We start from the raw sequence: 19,077 nt of genomic DNA, 5'->3' as shown, positions 1-19,077 counted from the left end.
TAAAGTAAGTAGCTGTAGCTGGAATCATGGTTAAAATTGTCGTCACATCAGGCACAATTGGAAATTGTGGAGCGATGACTTTATTAATTGCACGTAGATCAATTATGAAACGGAATGGAATTGCATTATCGCCTTTCTTGTACACGGGTAAAATCGGACTATTACACAAACTTCCTGAAATTTCTTCAATCACCCCGCGATGCACAAAATCGGAAACAATGCATTTCAAAGCTTGCTTGCCCTCAACTGAAATCTTATACTGGGGAATGCGTGGCAGCTCAATTCCATGTTTCAAAACTATCTTAACAGGCTCCATCTGTAAAACACCGACATCATTGTTGTCAACAGCCCATAAGCTCTCTGGAACATCAATGAATTCTGGCGGCAAAGGTCTAGTCAAGAATTGCGAGACAGAAAATTGCTGTGGTGAAATCGTCAAGCGCACTCCATCAGAAGAACAATGAATTACTGCATTCAACTCTTTTAACAGGTTCAACCCCAGCAAATTCTCTCCACAATTCGAAGTCAACAGAAATGGACAGTGGTCCGTAAAGGGACCCAAAGAAATGGGTACCGGCGAAGAAACCGGACAAACAACTGGCGTGCCAGAGAACCCTACAGAAACATTGGTTTGCCCTGACAGTGGAATGTTTGGAACCCGTGAATGATCAATGGAACACTTCTGTGCTCCAGTATCTATCAAAAACTGATGTTTCCTATTTCCCACCACCATTTCAACGTAGGGCCCTTTCTGATTGACGGGAATAGATGTACGTTCCAAACCCTGCTTCGGGCAATCCTAACGGAACATAATGTCATCAAAAGGAAGCTCTTCAGATAAATATGCAGCAGAAGGATGATCAAATATGTTCCTAGTATCCACACTCGGAGTCTGATTATCCTGAGAAAAAGGTTGCTGAGGATCCAGTGTAAACAGACCTCTACCAGGGCCCCCTACACCCGTGCGACCTCTGGATCGTCTACCCATATTCCCAAATGTGTTGTTCGACCTTTGTCGAAGGACGGGACATTGTGCACGCCAATGACCCTCTTGACGACAATAGGCACACTGGTTAATGTTCACAGGAACCAAGGGCACATTCCCCTGCGGGGCATACTGACCTCTAATCTGCGAACTACCCCCTCTGGGGCCTCTAACAATTTGCTGTAGTAATACTTTAGTCTTTAAATCACCTTTTCGTTTTTCAACTCTATCTTTTTCATTATTGACACGATTCACGTAGTACTGAGCCATATGCAGTACTTCTGATTGGGACTTCGCCTGCCAAGCGCTCTCAGAAGACATAATTTGTGACTGAATGTCAGGCAGCAATCCACGCACAAATTTGTCCACAAATAACCTTTTCCCAGATTCTGTGCCTAGGTCTTGTCCGCTGAAATCCGAGAATACCTGTTTGAACCGATTAAAGAACTCGGTAGCATCCTCAAACTTCCCTTGGACACAGGGCGTAAGTTTATCCCAAATAATTCTTTTCTCCGGGATTATGGTTTTTAATTTTGCAATGATTCTATCAGGCAAAGTTAGTATCACCTGGGGCGGTCTTTCACCAGCTGGCCTTTCTCCATCGAGTCTAGTTATATTCGTCCATGTATCTCCCAACCCTGGCACGTTGTCTATAGTTCTAACTTGTTTCCACAAATCTACGGGCAGGAGTACAGGGAATAGCAAGTCAATATCACTTAGGGTGAACACAGAGGACTGCAAGACGGACTCTATCTCTTTATAGAATCCTGTCGGATTTTTCCTAATATCAGGAATAGATTGCCTAATAGTATTCACTTCCTGTCTTGAGAACGGGACGTGAACGAACTGTGATACATAATGTGCAGGAATATCCACAGCGACTATACCCCGTGCAGCATCGGCCGCAATCTCAAACTTTGGGACAAATGTTGGAGGAACCTCTCTCATAGGCAACTGAGAAGTAGGTAACTCCGAATGCTTACTAAGCAACAGAGCTAAGTCGAGCGCTAAAGCAGTTGAAGGAGTGTCAAGTGAAAAAGCTCTCTTATAAATACTCAATAACTCTGTGGGACAACTAATCTTTCATTTTACACAATCATTCTGCAGATACTCTATCATTACCTGTATCACTTTCCTCTGCATTTCCAGCGTATACTGACTATATGTGTCATATACCTCAACTGGAGTTATCGACATATCTGAAATCCATCTAAGCGCGTCCTTTGTACAAATTTGTGCTTCCTCAGATATCGATTTACGACAAGGGAGGAACCGTTTCTGTACATACATACTTTCCCCCTCGTCATCCTCATTCTGTAACCTTTCCAACTCCTTTCTATACCCAAATAACTTCTCGACATGCTCATTTATTTTCTCCACAGTGTCTCTAGAAAACGCTAAAGTATTTAGATCCCTTAACCCTTGCGGGAGATCTGTACTATTTAATTTTCCCCACATTACACATAAATGAATCCCTAAACATTCAATAAAAAATTTTTTCTCAGGAAAATTATCCATATTACAAAGTGTGGCAAAAACATTAGCTTGATCATCCCTCTCCATACAATGCTTAGCCCCTGCAATCAAATCACGTTTCTTCTCTGGTGGTACAGTATTGCGAGTGACAACCTTCGACCCTGCACCTCGATCGACTACAAGCGGCTCAGGACCACTTGGAAGAGGGGGACAGGCAAATTCAATGGAGGTACTGTAACTGGTGCGATAAGAAGAGGTGGAGGAACTGGAGGAAGAGGAACATGAGGAGGAGCAGGAACAACGGGAACAACAGCAGGTAGAGCAGGAATAGCAGGAGGAAGAGGCAAAGCAGCAGGAAGAGGAACATACGGAGGTGGCGCAGAGGCACCAGGCCTTTGTTCATTTAACAATTTGTCTATGAATTAATTGGAAGCATGGAGGTCTTTGGAAGGATAGATTTTCTGAATTCCAAGTGAGAAAGCCCTATCCATATTCCTAGTCGATTCAGAATGTTTATCTTGGTCATACAATAATGCTTTTTCGGCGTTCGTCTTATGACGGCGTGCATGTTTTTCTCTACTTTTAAGTTGCTGTAACGCTTCTTTTTTCCAATTCTGCAAAACATCAAATGCTGAAGGTCTAGCCTTTTTCTTTAATAGAATTTACTCTAAATACTCATTATGAGGGATTTCAAAACTACCATTGATTGGCCACTGAAGTTCGGAGGCATGTCTGGTTTGTCTGTGCCAAATGTCATTAAATACTATTCTTCCAATGCCATGCTTACAGAACATAGTACATGCCTGTGGTGCCAGACAGCTAAATTCCAAAGATTGTCTATCGCTGCGGAACAACGCCCTGAAGCAGGTAGACAATTTCCCAGGCATATCAAATTATTGGTGTTACCTGGTCAATAATTGTGTCTGCAGATTCAATACGCCAAAATCAAATTATCAGGGTTAAATTAAGAGTCAGGTCACGACTCACCTGATCAAGCTTAAGGAGGTCCGATCGGATTTCAAAGAATCTTACCTAACTGATCTTACCTCGTGTATGGTGATTTCGGCAAATCTGCCCCCCTCGATAAGTGGACACTCGTCAAGATGCCGTCTCGGACCACAAGCTAATCGTCCAGGGATGGTGTCGCGTCTCGTTCAGTGGGACACCTTTTTGTCACACTGTCTGATCCCGGTCCGATAGCCTGCGTCAACCTTCGACAATCCGGCATCAATCTGGAGGGTCCCTATTCGGGCGCCAACTGCGAAAACAAAATCAAAATATCAAGGCTGAGTACGCCAAAAGGAAATACACCGAACACGGGTTACAACTGAACATACAAAGTACTTTATTTTATACTGAATCCAGTTACGAAGAACAGAGCAAAATCAGATAGCTATCGGCCCTCAGTGCAACACAGCGAACTCCAGCGTGGTTCAGTGTGTTCAGTGAGAGACGCTGTACATTAGAATTCATGACTTTTTTATACTATTTGCAAACACGATGTCCAACCCTTCTTCGGGTTCCTCTAATACATTACTGATCTAGGGTTCATGCCTAGTTCGCATATCCACATGAAACTGGTTTGCTTTTAATACATATATCAACAAGCCTACATGGCAGCTGTGTGTTCTTGGATTTCCCATGTAGATCTTCTCAAACATTAATACAATGTAGTTGAACAAGTGTTCTATGTTCAGTATTTGAATACATTGTTCTCGACATATGCTCGCGGATTAGTTTCTTTGCACGAGTAATCCTTTACACACAGATCAACGAAGGACAAGGTCTCAGTTCACAACCTCAACAAGTGGCCTGCAGGCAAGTTACATATTAGCTACATGCAGAGGTCAAGACGGCCATGTTGTATTTCGGAATGACATCGTCCACCATTTTAACTCACAGGGTGATTTTACAAAGCGAACCTAACATGGCGAATTGACCTAAAATGGCGGCTTACATTGATTTTAAGGTCAGGACCTTGCAACACGGATTTCTTCGCAAGCGACTTGTTAGCAGCTTGGCATAGGCCAATATACATATATTCATTGTAATAGGAGGCACTATATACTTTCTTATTTGACAGGCGAAGGTGAGAAAAAGCAGAATGCATCTGAGGAGGTGCAACTGGGAGTGGGCCTTCTTGGCAAGGTCTGTGATGTAAGGAGAGAAAGAGAGAGAGAAGAGTCCTAGATGACACCAACATTTTTTGCCTCGCAAGAGGGTGAATGGGGGGCATGGAGGGCGGCACGAGAGTAGGGGGAGGAGGGAGCTGGAGTCCCAATAAGAAGGATCTCACTCTTACTGGCATTTAGGCAGAGATCGTTAGCAGCAGACTATACCTTAATACCAGTCAGTCGGGAATGAGAGAGTAAGAAGAGGAGGCAGTGGAGGGAAGCTTGAAGGAGAGCTGCGTCTCGCCTGCATAAAAACACTGGAAGTGAGGAGAGAAGGCAGAGATCAAAAGAGCTCACGGGGCAAGGTAGATGTTGAAGAGCCACAGCGAGAGGACGGAGCCCTGAGGGATGCCGCAGGTGGAGAGTATGATGAAGGAGAGAAAAGGGCCCAGTTAAACCTGGGATAGTCAGTCAGAAAGGAACGCGGTCAACCAGTTCAGTGCCAGGTCCGTGATGCCAAGGGTATCACAGAGCCGTTTTATAAGGGTGGCACGATTGACCATATCAAAGGCAGAGGAAAGGTCAAGAAGGAAAAAAACGGAGGGAGAGTTGGAATCGAGATTTGAGAGCAAGTCTTTACGTGTGTTCAGGGTTGCAATTTCCATGCCTCTGGCTGCTCTGAAGCCAGACTGGTGGTTGTGGAGGCAACCAACAGATTCGGTGTAGTGGATCAGCTAGGAGATGACCAGCGTCTCCAAGAGTTTGCACAGGAAGGGGGTAATGGAGATAGGGCAGTAGTTAGCCGGGCAGTAGGGGATGGCAGAAGACTTTCTGAGGAGAGGATGCACAAGGGAGTGCTTGAGGAGAAGAGTGGCGGGAGGAGCCAGTGGCAAAGCAGTGATTGCAGAAATCAGCCAAATCTGGAGCAAGGGAGGCAATGTTGTCCTTGATAGTTTTGGAGGAGCAAGGGACCACCTGTTTGGAAGAGACTTTCATGGAGAGTACTTGTCTAGAAACCTCATCTGGTGATATGGCCAGAGCGAGGAACGTAGAAGGGAAGGGGAGAGGAGGGCCAAAGGAGGCCTTGAGAGTGGGTAAGGCAGGAAGGAGGGGTGTAGTGGAGAGTGAGGACAGGATGTCCTTAGTTTTGGTTATGAAGTGAGTGGTCAGTGCAGTGCAGAGGGTCAGGGATGGCAGAAGAGAAGTGTAGACTGCAATAGGATTGGTGAGTTCCTTGCAGGTTTTGAACAGTTCAGCAGTGTTAGTGGCCCCAGAGATGCAGGCTTGGATATAGGCCTTCTTCTTCAAACAAATGGAGGGTCTTTATTGCCTTTGGACCAGGTGGCAGGCCAGTTTGTCAGAGGGTGTGCTCAGCAGCTCTGCACTTGTGTTTCAGAGAAGCTAGGTCGGAATCATACCAGGTGTTGCGCTTGGAGGCAGGCTTCATGGGGATCCTCATGATGGGGGCAAGGATGTCCAGAGTGTTGGAGATGGAGAGGTGAAGGTTAGCAAGGGCTGTGTCAGTGTGTGAGTCAGTGGCCAGAGTGGGAGGGGTAATGAAAGTGGCTGCAAGAGCAGCAACTGACACTCGCTTCATCAGTCGAATGTCTAAGAAGGAGACAGGCAGCGCAGGTGGCGGCTTAGCCGGGGGACCCAAGAAATCCAGGTGCGAGGACAGGAGAGGAGATTATGATTAGATCAGGAGAGGGGTGTAGTGAGAGATGGGGCTGTCTGCTGAGATAAGAGCATCCAAGGTGTGTCCGGCTGAGTGCTTCAGACTGGAGGGAAGGATGTGAGGCTGCATCAGGGGTGTTAAGGTGAATATTGAAGTCTCTGACGAAGAGAAGCTTGGAGTGGAGGCCAAGAGAGAAGAGGCGAGGTCAGACCACTCTGTGAGGAAGAGGGAGACCAGACCTGGGGTCGTGTAGATGGTGGCAAGAGTCAGCAAGAGGATTGGAGAGACACCAAGCCTGCAGACGAGGCATTCGAAGGAAGAGTAGGACTGAGTGGGTATGTTAGTAGCAGGGACCCATTCAGGGAAGATTAGGGCCACTGCGCCCCCAGACCGGTTAGGCCTGGGCTTAGAGAGGATCCTGTACTAACAGAGCTCACCGTGAACGTCTCAGTGAGAGCAAGGATGTCAAGGTTGAAGTCTTCATGGAGGTGGCAGATTCAGAGGAGTGTTTAACGGTAGAGCGAGAGTTGAGGATAGCTAAGTGGAGCTGGCTGCCACCTTGGAAGGTCTTCCGAAGAGGAGTACAGGAATGTTGTATGCCCGTCGGTGGTGGCGATTGGGACACAAGGGTGGCAGAAGGAGGAGTTACAGGAGAAGGGAGTAAGTTGATGAGAGAAGGAATACATCTTTCAAGAAGGAGGAGGTTGGGCTGAGAGCCCTGGACCATGACAGTGCCCTTTTGGTAGACATTAATTATACCCCTAGAGGATCGCAAATAGGCCAAGGGAACTTCCCAGTGGGTTCCACCATTAATGGGCGAAGAAGAGAAAGGGGCGAGCACTGAGACCATATGGGGAATCCAAAGATCCGGAGAGGGAATGACAAAGAGGATGTCAGTGAAGAAACGTTGACATATGTGTCAGCAATGGGCAGGCCTGGATTGGAGACCAGGAGACTCTTCTTGAACCTTTTCCTTCCAGACTTCGAAAGAGAGATAGGATAGGTGATAGAGTAGGAGTTAGAGAAGATCAAGGAGATTGAAAGCACCTTAGAGGGAGAGAGCAGAGAGATGGAAGGGGGAGAAAGAGAGGGAGGGAAAACGGCACAATGCACGGCGAACACACCAGGCGGCCTAGCAGCACGCCAGGAAGAAAACCTAAACTTGAAACACAACAGCAATGCCAAACACACTCATTCGAGTTTCCCAGATATAGAGGAAAAGCCAAAATTAGCATTAGCACGAGCCAACCTTAGGGATTTCAAATGGCAAGCCCTGATGACGATTTTCCCACACTGCACCTAATGGGTGCAACAGACCATGCCTGATAATCCTTTGTCTTTTTACTTAATGAACAGCATCATGTTTCCAGCAGGGGGGAGGGGTGTGTGTCTGTGCATGCGTGTGTGGTATATCAAAATGATTACTTTGGATAGGCCAAATGAGAGCATATATATGACATAGCTGGGGCAGAAGGAGTGTAAACAGTGGAAACTAGAGTGGGAATTGGTGTTGGTTGATGAAAAGAACATGATCATGAGTTATCTGTAATCCGTTTTAATACATTTAGGAAACTAGGATCATTCAGTCACTCAGTATTTGTAATATATTCCGGATGGATTTCACCATAAATGTTTTTTCTTTTATGTTTTAGGTCTAAGTGCAGCAATTGTGAGGTGGGAGAGCAGTGTGGTGTCATCATGCATGGGAATGCGGTCACATTTTGTGAGCCTTATGGTCCGCGAGAAATGGTAAGTTAAGTTTTGCGTTTGTGTTTGGCACTGATGTCTCATCCATGTACCAGAACACGGGCCTCATCACAGAACTACGAGCTGGAATCCAATGATCACGCTGTGGGCAATAGCCTTGTCAGAAATGTGACTATGAATAACTGTTGGCAGTATGTCATTACCACCAGGGCCGGCCTTAGAGCAGGGCGGGCCGGGCGACCCCCAGGGCACCATACCCCCCGTACCCACCTAGGGCACCATTAGCACCCCACAACGCCAGCTCGCTGGAGTCTTTCAAGGGCTCCCCCAAACTGGCGTAGTGGGCGAAGGTGTGGCAGGTGCCCTTTTGTTATTAAATACTCCCGCCGTGGTGGGGCACATTTAATAAGAATAGGGTGCTGATGCTTTGCACAAAAAGTGGCGCTTCCTGATCCCCCGCCCCACCCCCTGCTGACCAGGGGAATGTGGGGAGGGGGGCGCCAATTCGCCCAGGGTGCTGCTGTCGATAAGGCCGCCCCTGATTACCACCGGCAGTAAATACCGCCATAGGTATGTAAGTAGCAGCATTACTGGCAATGAAACACAATTTCTTGGTATTAGCCGCTAAACAAATTATACTATGGGTCTGCTTTCGAGTTTGTCGTTATTACCTTTGGTAATACTGGCAAACTCAGTTACCGTTACTGCATGCAGTCATTACTGAGTGCCGGGAAGCAGGTGATGTGGGCCTGTCTGTTGTTGGGTTGTTCCCCATTTTGGAGTCCAGTAGGATCCCACGTGGTCTGGTAGTTAGGGCATGCGATTGTTACTGCACCTTGTAATTACTGCATTCAATACTACTTTTGTGTGGTGGTCAAACTCGGAATTTGGCGGAATGGTAAAACACCTGGCATTTTACCAGGTGTTTTACCGCTGCTACTGCCAAACTCTTAATTATATGTAAAAAAGTAAGCTAGTTAATTAAATGCAGCAGGGCAGAAATTATGCATTAATTTCAAGGGCTGTGACACGAAACCTGGCGACCAAATCAATTTTCTGTTCTTGTCAGTGTTTATGAAAACACCCAACCGACGTTTTAATCGTTTGAGCACCCTTAGAATATTTCTTTTCCCTAACATTCTGGGCTTCTCTAGTGAGGGAAGGATCTCAAAGGGTTAATTTGCAGAACATGGTACTGTCTTCAGCCACTATTAATAGCAAATTCACATCTCAACTTAGTTTGGATGGCTCTCAAAGGGTTAAATTGCAGAACATGGTTCTGGCTTCAGCCACTATTAATAGGAAATTCACATCTCAACTTAGTTTGGATGGCTCTCAAAGGGTTAAGTTGCAGGACAGGATTCTGGCTTCAGCCACTATTAATCGCAAATTCACATCTCAACTTGGTTTGGTATTTATCTTACTTGTGCCCATTTTCAAGGTTACCTTTTCTTTCATGGAGATTGCTGGCAAAAGTGTCACTAGTCATGCTTTTTCTGTGAGCGGTAACGTGACATTGTGGATTCTGCTTCCACAAGTGGTGATGTTTTAACACACATAGTAATTATAACTAGCCATTGGTTTGAATGCAAAGTGCAAACCTATCTGGGAAGCAACAGATGCTGTACATAGTGGATGCACCTGCAGAGTTTTCGGATAGTGTGTGGGGGTAGCAGAGGAGGGGAATGAGTTTTTGAATGACATGGTCTCCAGGCTCTTCCTGAAGTGTAAAATGGAGAGGGCGAGTCTTACCTGCATTGGTAAATTGTTCCCGAGACAGGGCGCATAGTAGGAAAAATATTGTTTCCTGGTGTTGCCCCTTTTCAATTCTTTGTATCTAGTCTGGCGATGCTGTGGCTTGTGGTGCGAATTGGCCTTGGGAGATGGTAAGTTTCCCCTCAACGATGAATGGTTGAAGGAGTAGCCATTGCAGCTGTGCTGCTTCGGAAAATCTTTTGGCGTCTGCGTCCTGCGTCAATGACGTCGATACGCAGTCCTCGAGGACCTCCTCCGATGGCCGACGTCACCAGATGTTATAAGTAGGACGCACGACGCCTGTAGCCTCAGTTCCGTTTTTTCCGCGAACGTGTTCGCTTTGGAGATCTCGGTGCGCCTCGACTCTTTGGAGTTTCTGTTCTTTCGGTTCTTCGAACCTGTTCGTTTGTGAAGTACTTATCGGGATGTCTTCCTCATCTTCCAACCCGCGTCCGGGCTTCAAGAAGTGTGGGGACTGCGGGTCCAAGATGTCGGTGACGGTCTGCACGACGCCTGCCTCTGGTGCCTCGGGGAGGCCCATGACACGGATGATTGTGATGACTGCAAGTCGCTTACGACCAAGGCCTTGCGGGAACGTAAGAAGAAGCTATCGGTCGGTAAGGTGTCGAAGCCCCGGAAGGTGAGGTCCACTGGGCTTTCGACGGACGATTCGAGGGGTGACTGTCCGCATCGTAGTCGTAAGTCTAGGGGGTCTCGGTCCCGGAGTGGGTCCCGCCACTCCTCTGCCTCTTCGAGGCACTCCCGGAAGCGCTGTCATCGGTCGCCTTCCCCGTCCTCATCCGAGGACTCCGCCCGTCGGCGGGTTTCTTATCCACCAAGCGTTCCCCTCTGGAGGAATGGGAAGAAAATGTTGCCGATTCTTGAATCGCAGGGCACCGGTCCGTCCGCGCCTCCGAGTGGGGTCGGCCGTGACCGTACTAGAGACACCGCTCATACGTCTTCGGGCTCGGGTGGTCGGCACGATTCTCGGGAGAGGTCCCGCTCGGAAAAGGGGAATCGTTCTAGTCATGCCCGTTCCAGGTTCCGGTCCTCGATGCGCTCGAGCCCGTGTGCACCTGTGAAGGCTTCGAAGAAGACGCCGACCCCGGTGGCGCCAAGGTCGTCAATAGACCCTCTCGAGGCTCCGCCTTCGAGGAAGTCGTCGAAGGACACGCTCGGGGCTCCGCCCTCGAGGCCTGTGTCGAAGCCGTCGAAGCTGTCGGCGCCACGTTCGACGTCGACGCCGTTTCACTCGACGCCTTTCGAGGCTGTGGTGTGGCACGGGGGAACACCCTAGAAATGCTCTGGCCAAGGCAAAACATGTCTTTCTCCCTTATTCATTGCCCACTTTCCAGCCTATGGAGTATATTTCCGAGGTGTAAGAGGGTTCTGAAGATGGGTTGGTTCCGGACACAGTACCAGATGAGATTCTTTCTGGTCATAGCCAGATTGAGGACTTGCGTCAGTCACTGCATGACGCCAGTGGTCTGGACACCTCTCTGGAGGTGGAGTTCTGTAGGCCTGAGCCTGGCACCCATGCCGAGTCATCGTACCGGTGCCTTATGTCGAGGGTCACAGACTACTTGGGGTGGTAGGCGCCCCCAGTTGATTTTGTGCAGGATGACCTGACGGATATCCTCGACCAAGGTCCACCCACTGACCCAGTACTGCCATTCCACATGGCTCTGCAAAGAAGGGTGCAGCGGCTTGGACTGCTCCGGAGTGTCTCCCGGCAGTGGGCAAGTCTTTGCCGCGAAAATACCGGCCAGCAAGTAGTAACCCCTGCTACTTGACCACGCACCCCACTCTGGAGAGTTTGGTGGTGCAGGCGGCTACGGCCCCAGCTAAGTAGGCGTCGTATCCTACCATCCCTCCTGATAGGGACGACAAGCGTTTTGATGGCTGGGCGAAGAAAGTGTTTTCCTCAGGGGGTATGGCTCTTCAGGCGGCCAACTCCGTATGTGCCTTGTCACGTTTCATGCACACTCTGTGGAACTGTATTTCCTTAGCGGCTGAACATATTCCTGAAGGGGACGAACGGGATGGTTTTCTTGCTATTATTCAGGATGGCAAGGATGCCATGTGTGAGTCCGTTCAGTCGGGTTTGGACATGGCAGACTGTGTCAGCCGGTCCATGGCGGCGAGCACCATGATACGCAGGCTTTCGTGGTTGAGGAAGTCGGGGTTTGCTCCTGATATGCGAGCCAGGCTCCTAAATATGCCCTTTGATGGTGAACATCTTTTTGGCAGCAAGGCTGACGAGAGCCTTGAGAGGTTGCAGACCTCCAAAGCTGCAGCAAAGTCGTTGGGCGCTGCAGTCCGCCAACCTCTGCCTTTTCGTCCTAGGGGACAGCAGTGGAGGGGAGGTTCCTTTCGTTATTACTCATCCTTTAGTAAAGCGAGAGGAGGTGCAAGTCAAAGGGGCAACCGTAGGAGTGCCAGAGGTGGGAAACAAGGTACTTGAGGTGCCAAGGCCGCACAAGCAGTTGCCTCTTTGCCCTCAGGCAATGCCGCAGCCGCTTCTGCTCAGTCATGAGGCCCATGCTTCGCCAGTTGGGGGAAGGCTGGCGTTGCATCTGGTAGAATGGCATGCCATTACTTCAGATGTGTGGGTTCTGGAGATCATAGCCCACGGCTACTGTCTTCCTTTCCGGCAGAGGCCTCACGACAATCCACCAGGGAATCTCTCTTTGGAGAGTCCGGATCCGCTCCTTGTGCAGGAAATTCAATCCCTGCTGGAGAAAGGCACCATAGAACTGGTAGCGGCGAGGAACAAGGGATGGTATTCCCCTTATTTTTTGATTTTGAAGAAAGACGGGGGATTGAGACCCATCATGGACTTGCGCAAGTTCAAGATGGTTACTCTCTCTCACGTCCTCCAGGCCCTTCAACTTCAGGACTGGTTGGTGTCTCTCGACCTGAAGGACGCTTATTTTCATGTGCCGATCCATCCAAAGCACAAGAAGTACCTGAGGTTCGTGGTTGGTGACTCGCACTTTCAGTTTCGGGTCCTGCCGTTCGGATTGACCTCCGCCCCGAGGGTCTTCACCAAGCTCATGGTAGTGGTGGCAGCGCATATCAGGAAAGGGGGGATTCACATCTACCCCTACCTGGACGATTGGCTGATCAGGGCGTGCTCTCCCGAGCAAGTCCTGGATCATCTGTCTGTCACCTGCCACTCCCTCCACAAGCTGGGCTTCTCCCTCAACTTAAAGAAGTCCCGCTTGACGCCAACTCAGAGGCTCCAGTAAATTGGAGCAGTGCTCGACACGTACCTGGGGCAGTGTTTTCCTCCCCAGGTGAGGGCTCATCACATTCAGCAGATGGTGCACAAGTTTCAGCATGCCCAGAGTCTCCCAGCGTTCCAGTTCTTGAGATTGCTCGGCCTCATGGCATCCTGCATTCTTCTGGTGCCAGAGGCCAGGTTGCGGATGAGATCTTTGCAATGGGCACTCAAGCTTCAGTGGTCTCAGTCCTCCGGCAGGATGTCGGACCCTGTTCAGGTGTTGTCCTCCTTCTGTGGTGGGCTGTCGAAGGCAATCTGATGAAGGGGGCTCCATTTTGGCTACCCTGGCCGGAGGTGACGATCGTGACGGACGCATCCCTCACGGGATGGGGAGCTCATGCGAACGAGTTGACAGTCAGCGGTCGTTGGTCTCCGTCGGAGTCCAGACTCCATATCAATCTGTTGGAGCTGAGGGCCATCAGGCTTGCCCTGAAGGCTTTTCTGCCGACTGTGCGAGGGAAGAATGTCCTGATCCTGACAGACAACACAGTGGCCATGCACTACCTCAACAATAAGGGGGGGGGGGGCAGGGTCACTTCCTCTGTGCAGGGAGGCGATGCAGCTCTGGTTCTGGGCAATCCAGCAGGAAGTTTCGATCTCGGCAGTTCATCTGGCGGGAGACGAAAACGAGACGGAGGATGCTCTGAGCAGGCAGAGCACGATCTCTCACGAGTGGGAGTTGGCTCAGGAGATTCTCCTGGAGATCTTCGCCCTTTGGTGGACCCCTCAAGTGGATCTCTTAGCCTCCAGTGTCAACCGGAAGTGCGAAAGGTTCTGCTCGTGGGAATTTCCTCCAAGAGGAGCCTTAGGAGACGCGTTCGTAGTGGAGTGGGCCTTCCCACTGCTGTATGCGTTGCCTCCAGTCCCGGTCATTCCGCAAGGGCTGCGGAGATTACAGAGGTTCGGTTCTCGGATGATTCTCATTGCTCCGGCATGGGCCCGGAGGACGTGGTACCCGGACCTTCTCGAATTGTCCATCTGCCCTCCACGTCGTCTTCCCTACCGAGACGATCTGCTCTCACGGGACGGGGGTCAGGTTCTCCATCCAGAGGTCAGTTCCCTCAACCTTCAAGCTTGGTTTCTGAAAGGTTGAGGTATAAGGATTGGGACCGCCCTGAAGACGTGATGGAGGTGTTGCTTTTGGCCAGAAGGCCCGCAACAAAGTCCCTGTACCGTTGCCGCTGGAGAAAGTTCTGCGACTGGTGCAGGGTTAAGAATGTGGATCCTTTTTCATCTGACATTCCTATGGTTCTGTCTCTTTTGCTTTCTTTGGCCCACAGGGGCCTGCAAGTGGGTACCATCAAGGGTTACCTGGCGGCGCTGTCTATATTTAAGCGCTCGTCTGAGGAGTGTTCTTATTTTAAAATCCCTTTAATTTCTCAGTTTTTGAAAGGGCTCACTAATGTATTCCCTCTGTCGCCTTTCCAGGTGCCCGGTTGGGATCTGAACCTTGTTCTCAAGTTTCTAATGGGTGCTCCATTTGAGCCTTTGCATTCTTGTCCTTTGAGACTGTTAACCCTTAAATGTGTATTTTTAGTTGCGGTCACTTCCACTCGGAGAGTGAGTGAGTTACAGGCACTTTCAGTTAAGCCACCCTTCACTGTGTTTCATAAGGACAGGGTTGTCCTTCGAGTTCGTCCTTCCTTTCTTCCGAAGGTGGTGTCGGAATTTCATTTAAGCCAAAAGGTTATTCTTCCGGCATTTTATCCTCCTCCACATCCTGGGAACGAAGAGGAGAGGCTCCATAGGCTGGATCCTAGGAGAGCATTAAGCTTCTACATTTCACGTATGTTCCGGGTCAGAGTGGACGATCAACTCTTTATTGGTTACGCTGGAAGGCGTTTGGGACAAGCTGTTACTAAGCAGACTTTGTCTCGATCGATCATCTTGGCAATTGCCGAATGTTACCGCTTGGTGGGTAAGGACCCTCCGGTAGGCTTACGGGCCCATTCTACCAGGGGTATGGCTGCCTCTACTGCCCTGCAGAGGGGTGTTCCTATTCGTAACATCTGTGATGCAGCCACCTGGGCTTCGGTCCATACTTTTGTACGTCACTACTCCCTCGATTCTATCCGGGGGCAGGATCTGGCCTTTGGCAAGGCGGTCCTTTACTCTGCAATTTGATTGGGCATTATAAATTTCTGTATTCTAAATTCTTTCCCCACCTCCTTACTTTGGTACTTCTTTGGGAGTCTGTCATAGATATGGAATACGTCAGAGGACCAAATCCCCTCGAAGAACAAGTTACTCTCTTACCTGGTAACGTTCTTTCGATGGGATGGTCCGACGACGTATTTCATATCGCTCCCTCCCTGCCTACCCCGCTACAGAATTTCTTATGCGATTGCAGCTTACGTTTCCGCAAGGCTTTCTGTGGTCATACTGGCAGAAGATTGGTGCCACACGTTCTTGGGAAAAAACTACAACTGAAGCTACGGGCGTCGTGCGTCCTACTTATAACATCTGGTGACGTCGGCCGTCAGAGGAGGTCCTCGAGGACGGCATATCAACGTCATTGACGCAGATGCCGAAAGATTTTCCGAAGCAGCACAGCTGTGGTGATTACTGTCATAGATATGGAATACGTCGTCGGACCATCCCATCGAAAGAACGTTACCAGGTAAGAGAGTAACTTGTTCTTCTGGACCTTGAAATGCTTAGTGAGGTTTCCTAGGAGAATGAATTTCATCTTTGTTGAGTTAAGCCTTAGGTAGGCGCTTGTCAACCAGACTTGACTGAGGGATAGACAGTGATCAAGTTGATGGATATCATTTATGCATTTGATCTTTAGATCAAAAGATGTGTCATGTGCGTATTGGTGTATCTTGATGTTGGTGGTGAGTTAAAGAAGCATACCATGTGTTGATGCTGAAGTTGACAGGGGACAGGATGGAGCCTTGTGGGCTCTTCGGGTATGGTGCTGGCAATATTTGAACTCTAACAGCAATTATCAAATGCCAGTTGTATGTATGTATGATTGTATGGGATTTATGAAGTGTAAATCTAGCCAATGAGGCGGTCCATGAGGGATGAACCCAGGGTTACAGAGTAGCAGGGCAGATAAAATGGGTAGAGGAAGGAGAAGAATGGGACTTTGAAGAGTTGGGTCTTTGGCTTTTACTTGAAGAGTGGAAGGAGGGGGCCAGTCTTATCTCTGTGCTCTACTGTTGGGGCCTATTTGGTAGAGTTGTTTTCTGTTGGAGTATTAGGAGGTTAACCACTGCAGGACTGTCCTGTTGAATCCCCTGCATGTGGCAGGGCTGTTGGGTGGAGTGCCATGGTCCTTGTTATCAAATGCAGCGGAGAGGTCAAGTAAGACAAGTAAACATGAGTCACTTTGTCCCGGATGTGGACAGTGTCATCCATAACTTGGTTAGTGGCGGTCTGAGCATCACCCTCGTTGGAAACTAAATATATAGTAATGTAAGAGATTGTGCTGAGTGGTCCATTTGTGCAAATTGATGGTAAGTGTTTTCCATCACTCTGCCCAGGAAGAGAAGATGCCTGATTTGAATTTGTATTTGTTTTATTTGTATCGCACACCTAACCCTGAGGTAACTGGGTGCTGCAAAAAATGATGGTGGTGCTAGAGAGTTGTCTGGATTTAACACAGGTTTCTTCAGCAGGGGGTGCCCGGTCTCATTTTCAGTGCACCTGGCACAGTGCCATGCATGAGTGATGCACTAGTGACGTGAGCAATGAGTGCTACATCTGTGATGCCTTTCACAATGGAGGAGGGAAGCATGCTTTCTTTATACGTGGTGGATTTGAAGGCTGGTCGAGTGTTGTCGAGTCTGCTGGAGTCATGGCCTGAATTTTGTCAATCTTGCTATGATGGTGGCTGGCAAGGTGAGGACATTTGGAGTTGCCAATGTGTTGCCTTATGTTGTCTATCTTGTCTATGAAGAAGTTGTTGATGGGTTACATCTGTCAGTGATAGTGATATTGTAGAGTCTGGCATGGTGAGGATGCAGAGCTTCACGGTTTGGAATTTGGAAGAACACTCGTTCTCATTGGATGCTTCATTGATGTTTGTTGTGTAGTAGTGTTCTTTGCCTGTTGGTATGAGTGTCTTGCCTGCTAAATGGTGAGTTCTCTGGGTGGTGAGTTTGTTTGGTTGTCTGTGTAAGGCACATCTCCTACCTGCTATTCCTTTATGGTCCATGATTTGGAGGACCTATGTTTGCTGAGTTGCAGTTTCAGTGGTGCATGGGTGTCGGTGGGCTCAGTTAAGGTGTGGTTGAGTCTGCTGGGCTGCGTGTTGACATTTTTTGAGGGGTTGGATGTGGAGGAACAAGTGATGGGATTTCCTTCCAGTATTTGTTTGTTTGTTTATTATTTATAATGCGTGCCAGACCCGAGGGTATCAGGGCGCAGAGGATACAAGAAGGCTTTCAGCTTAGTTACAAAGTGACATATGATACAAATCAGGATATACAGGCATAATATACAGAGTATATAGGTTAAGGTAGATACATAGAAAGCATATAATAGTGATTTGCACAGTGCAAGCAGGAACACATTTACAAGGCAGATTAGTACTATTTACAAGGCGGGAGAAATGGGGGCTAGTGTATTACTTTAAATATGCTCTTATCTTGCTATGCTTAGTGCAGCTTTGAGGCCATTGTTCTGGAGTGTCTGTATTCTCTTGACAATGTATTAGTTGGCACCAATGTAAAGGGCATTGCAGTAGTCCAATTTGGTCAGGATGAGGGCTCTGGCCCAGATAATACAACTGTTAGAGGATAGTAAGTCTTTGCCAGCTCTGATTAATTTACATGTGTATGCAGTGGAGGAAGCCAAAGTGTTTACCTGTTTGGTAAATGTAAGGGTAGAGTAAAAACCTAAGGTTTTTACTTCTTTGGCAACTTTAATGAGGTTCCCGTCAATGGTAAAGGATGAATATTCAGGGCCTAATCTTGTGAGATGGGAGGTAGTGCCGAGGATGATGAGCTCAGTTTTGTCATCATTCAGGCAGAGACCGTGGGAAGCCATCCATGTCTGAATGATGCTGTAAATTCTATTCACCAAGGCCAAATCCTTATCATAATCCCCAGTAAGTGGTAAGAGAATCTGGGTATCATTTGCATAGTTGGTGTAGGTGATACCAAGATGGTCTAGATCATCAAAAAGGGGCTTAATAAATATGTTATACAAAGTCAGAGAGACACATGATCCCTGGGTCACCCCGCAGGTGATGGGGATAGGGTCTGCCACTGCTGAAGGAGAAAAGACTCTCATAGTCCTGTTGCTGAGAAAGGATTGTATCCAGACTATGACCTCCTTATAGAAATGGGCAGCTGAATCCAAAGGGTTGCATAAAACCTTGTGGTCAACCAGGTCAAATGCAGCCGAGAGGTTGAGAAGGAGAAGCAAAGCTGATTTTCCATTTGTCTCTGAGCTCGTCAATTTGGGCCTGAGATCAATTAGTGCTGTTTCCGTGCCATGTTGTGGCCGGAAACCTGATTGTCGGGCTCCTAACAGTTGGTTAAGTTCCAGGAACGTCTGAATTTGTATGCTACCTTATCTAATATTTTTAGGAGGAATGGCACTGTCGTGATGGGCCTGTAATTAGTCGGTATAGTAGGGTCTAGAGTTTGTTTCTTGATTTCTTGAGGAGAATGGGTACCCAAGACTCTGTAAGGTTGTTTGGGATAGTACCTGATGAGAAGGAAGCGTTGATAGCTTCGAGATGAAAGGTGCTAGATCTCTTGCGGCGTCCTTGATTAGTTGTGCTGGGCATTGGTCACCCTGGCAGTTCGAAGGTTTGAGCGAAAGTATAACCTTCTCAACCTCGAGAATAGAGATTTTCGAGAAGCTAAAGCAGGTTAGATGTTTGTGGGGCGGCCTGGGAGTTTTGTTAGGTAGAGTCGAGGATGTTAGGGAGAGTTTCTTTTGTGCTATCTTGTTCTGGAGATTAGGGACTATAGCGTGCTGAATATTGGAGCACCAAGTTTTGTCTTTGACGCAATAATCTTGTACTGGAATTGGGGTCTCTAATTCTTTTAGGATTGTGAATAGTTCCTTCATGCTGGAGTTATCTTGCTGGATTCTATTGTTCTAAGTTTCTTGTTTC

General features: G+C 48.3%; 1 protein-coding gene across 2 annotated transcripts in view; it reads left to right on the top strand.

Moving 5' to 3' along the window:
* The window catches only part of RELN (reelin), a 2,335,047-nt gene that overhangs the window by 891,389 nt on the left and 1,424,581 nt on the right, over positions 1-19,077 (top strand). For both annotated transcript variants that reach the window (XM_069628072.1, XM_069628071.1), the window contains exon 7: positions 7,903-7,999. In XM_069628072.1, the coding sequence (XP_069484173.1) occupies positions 7,903-7,999 (97 nt within the window). The remainder of the gene's footprint in view (positions 1-7,902; positions 8,000-19,077) is intronic.

This window comes from Ambystoma mexicanum, chromosome 12 (genome assembly GCF_040938575.1).
Source record: "Ambystoma mexicanum isolate Mex_15411 chromosome 12, UKY_AmexF1_1, whole genome shotgun sequence".
Classification (NCBI taxonomy): Eukaryota; Metazoa; Chordata; class Amphibia; order Caudata; family Ambystomatidae; genus Ambystoma; species Ambystoma mexicanum.
The sequence above is the reverse complement of the archived record's forward strand: the minus strand, read 5'-3'. Positions and strand labels throughout refer to the sequence as shown.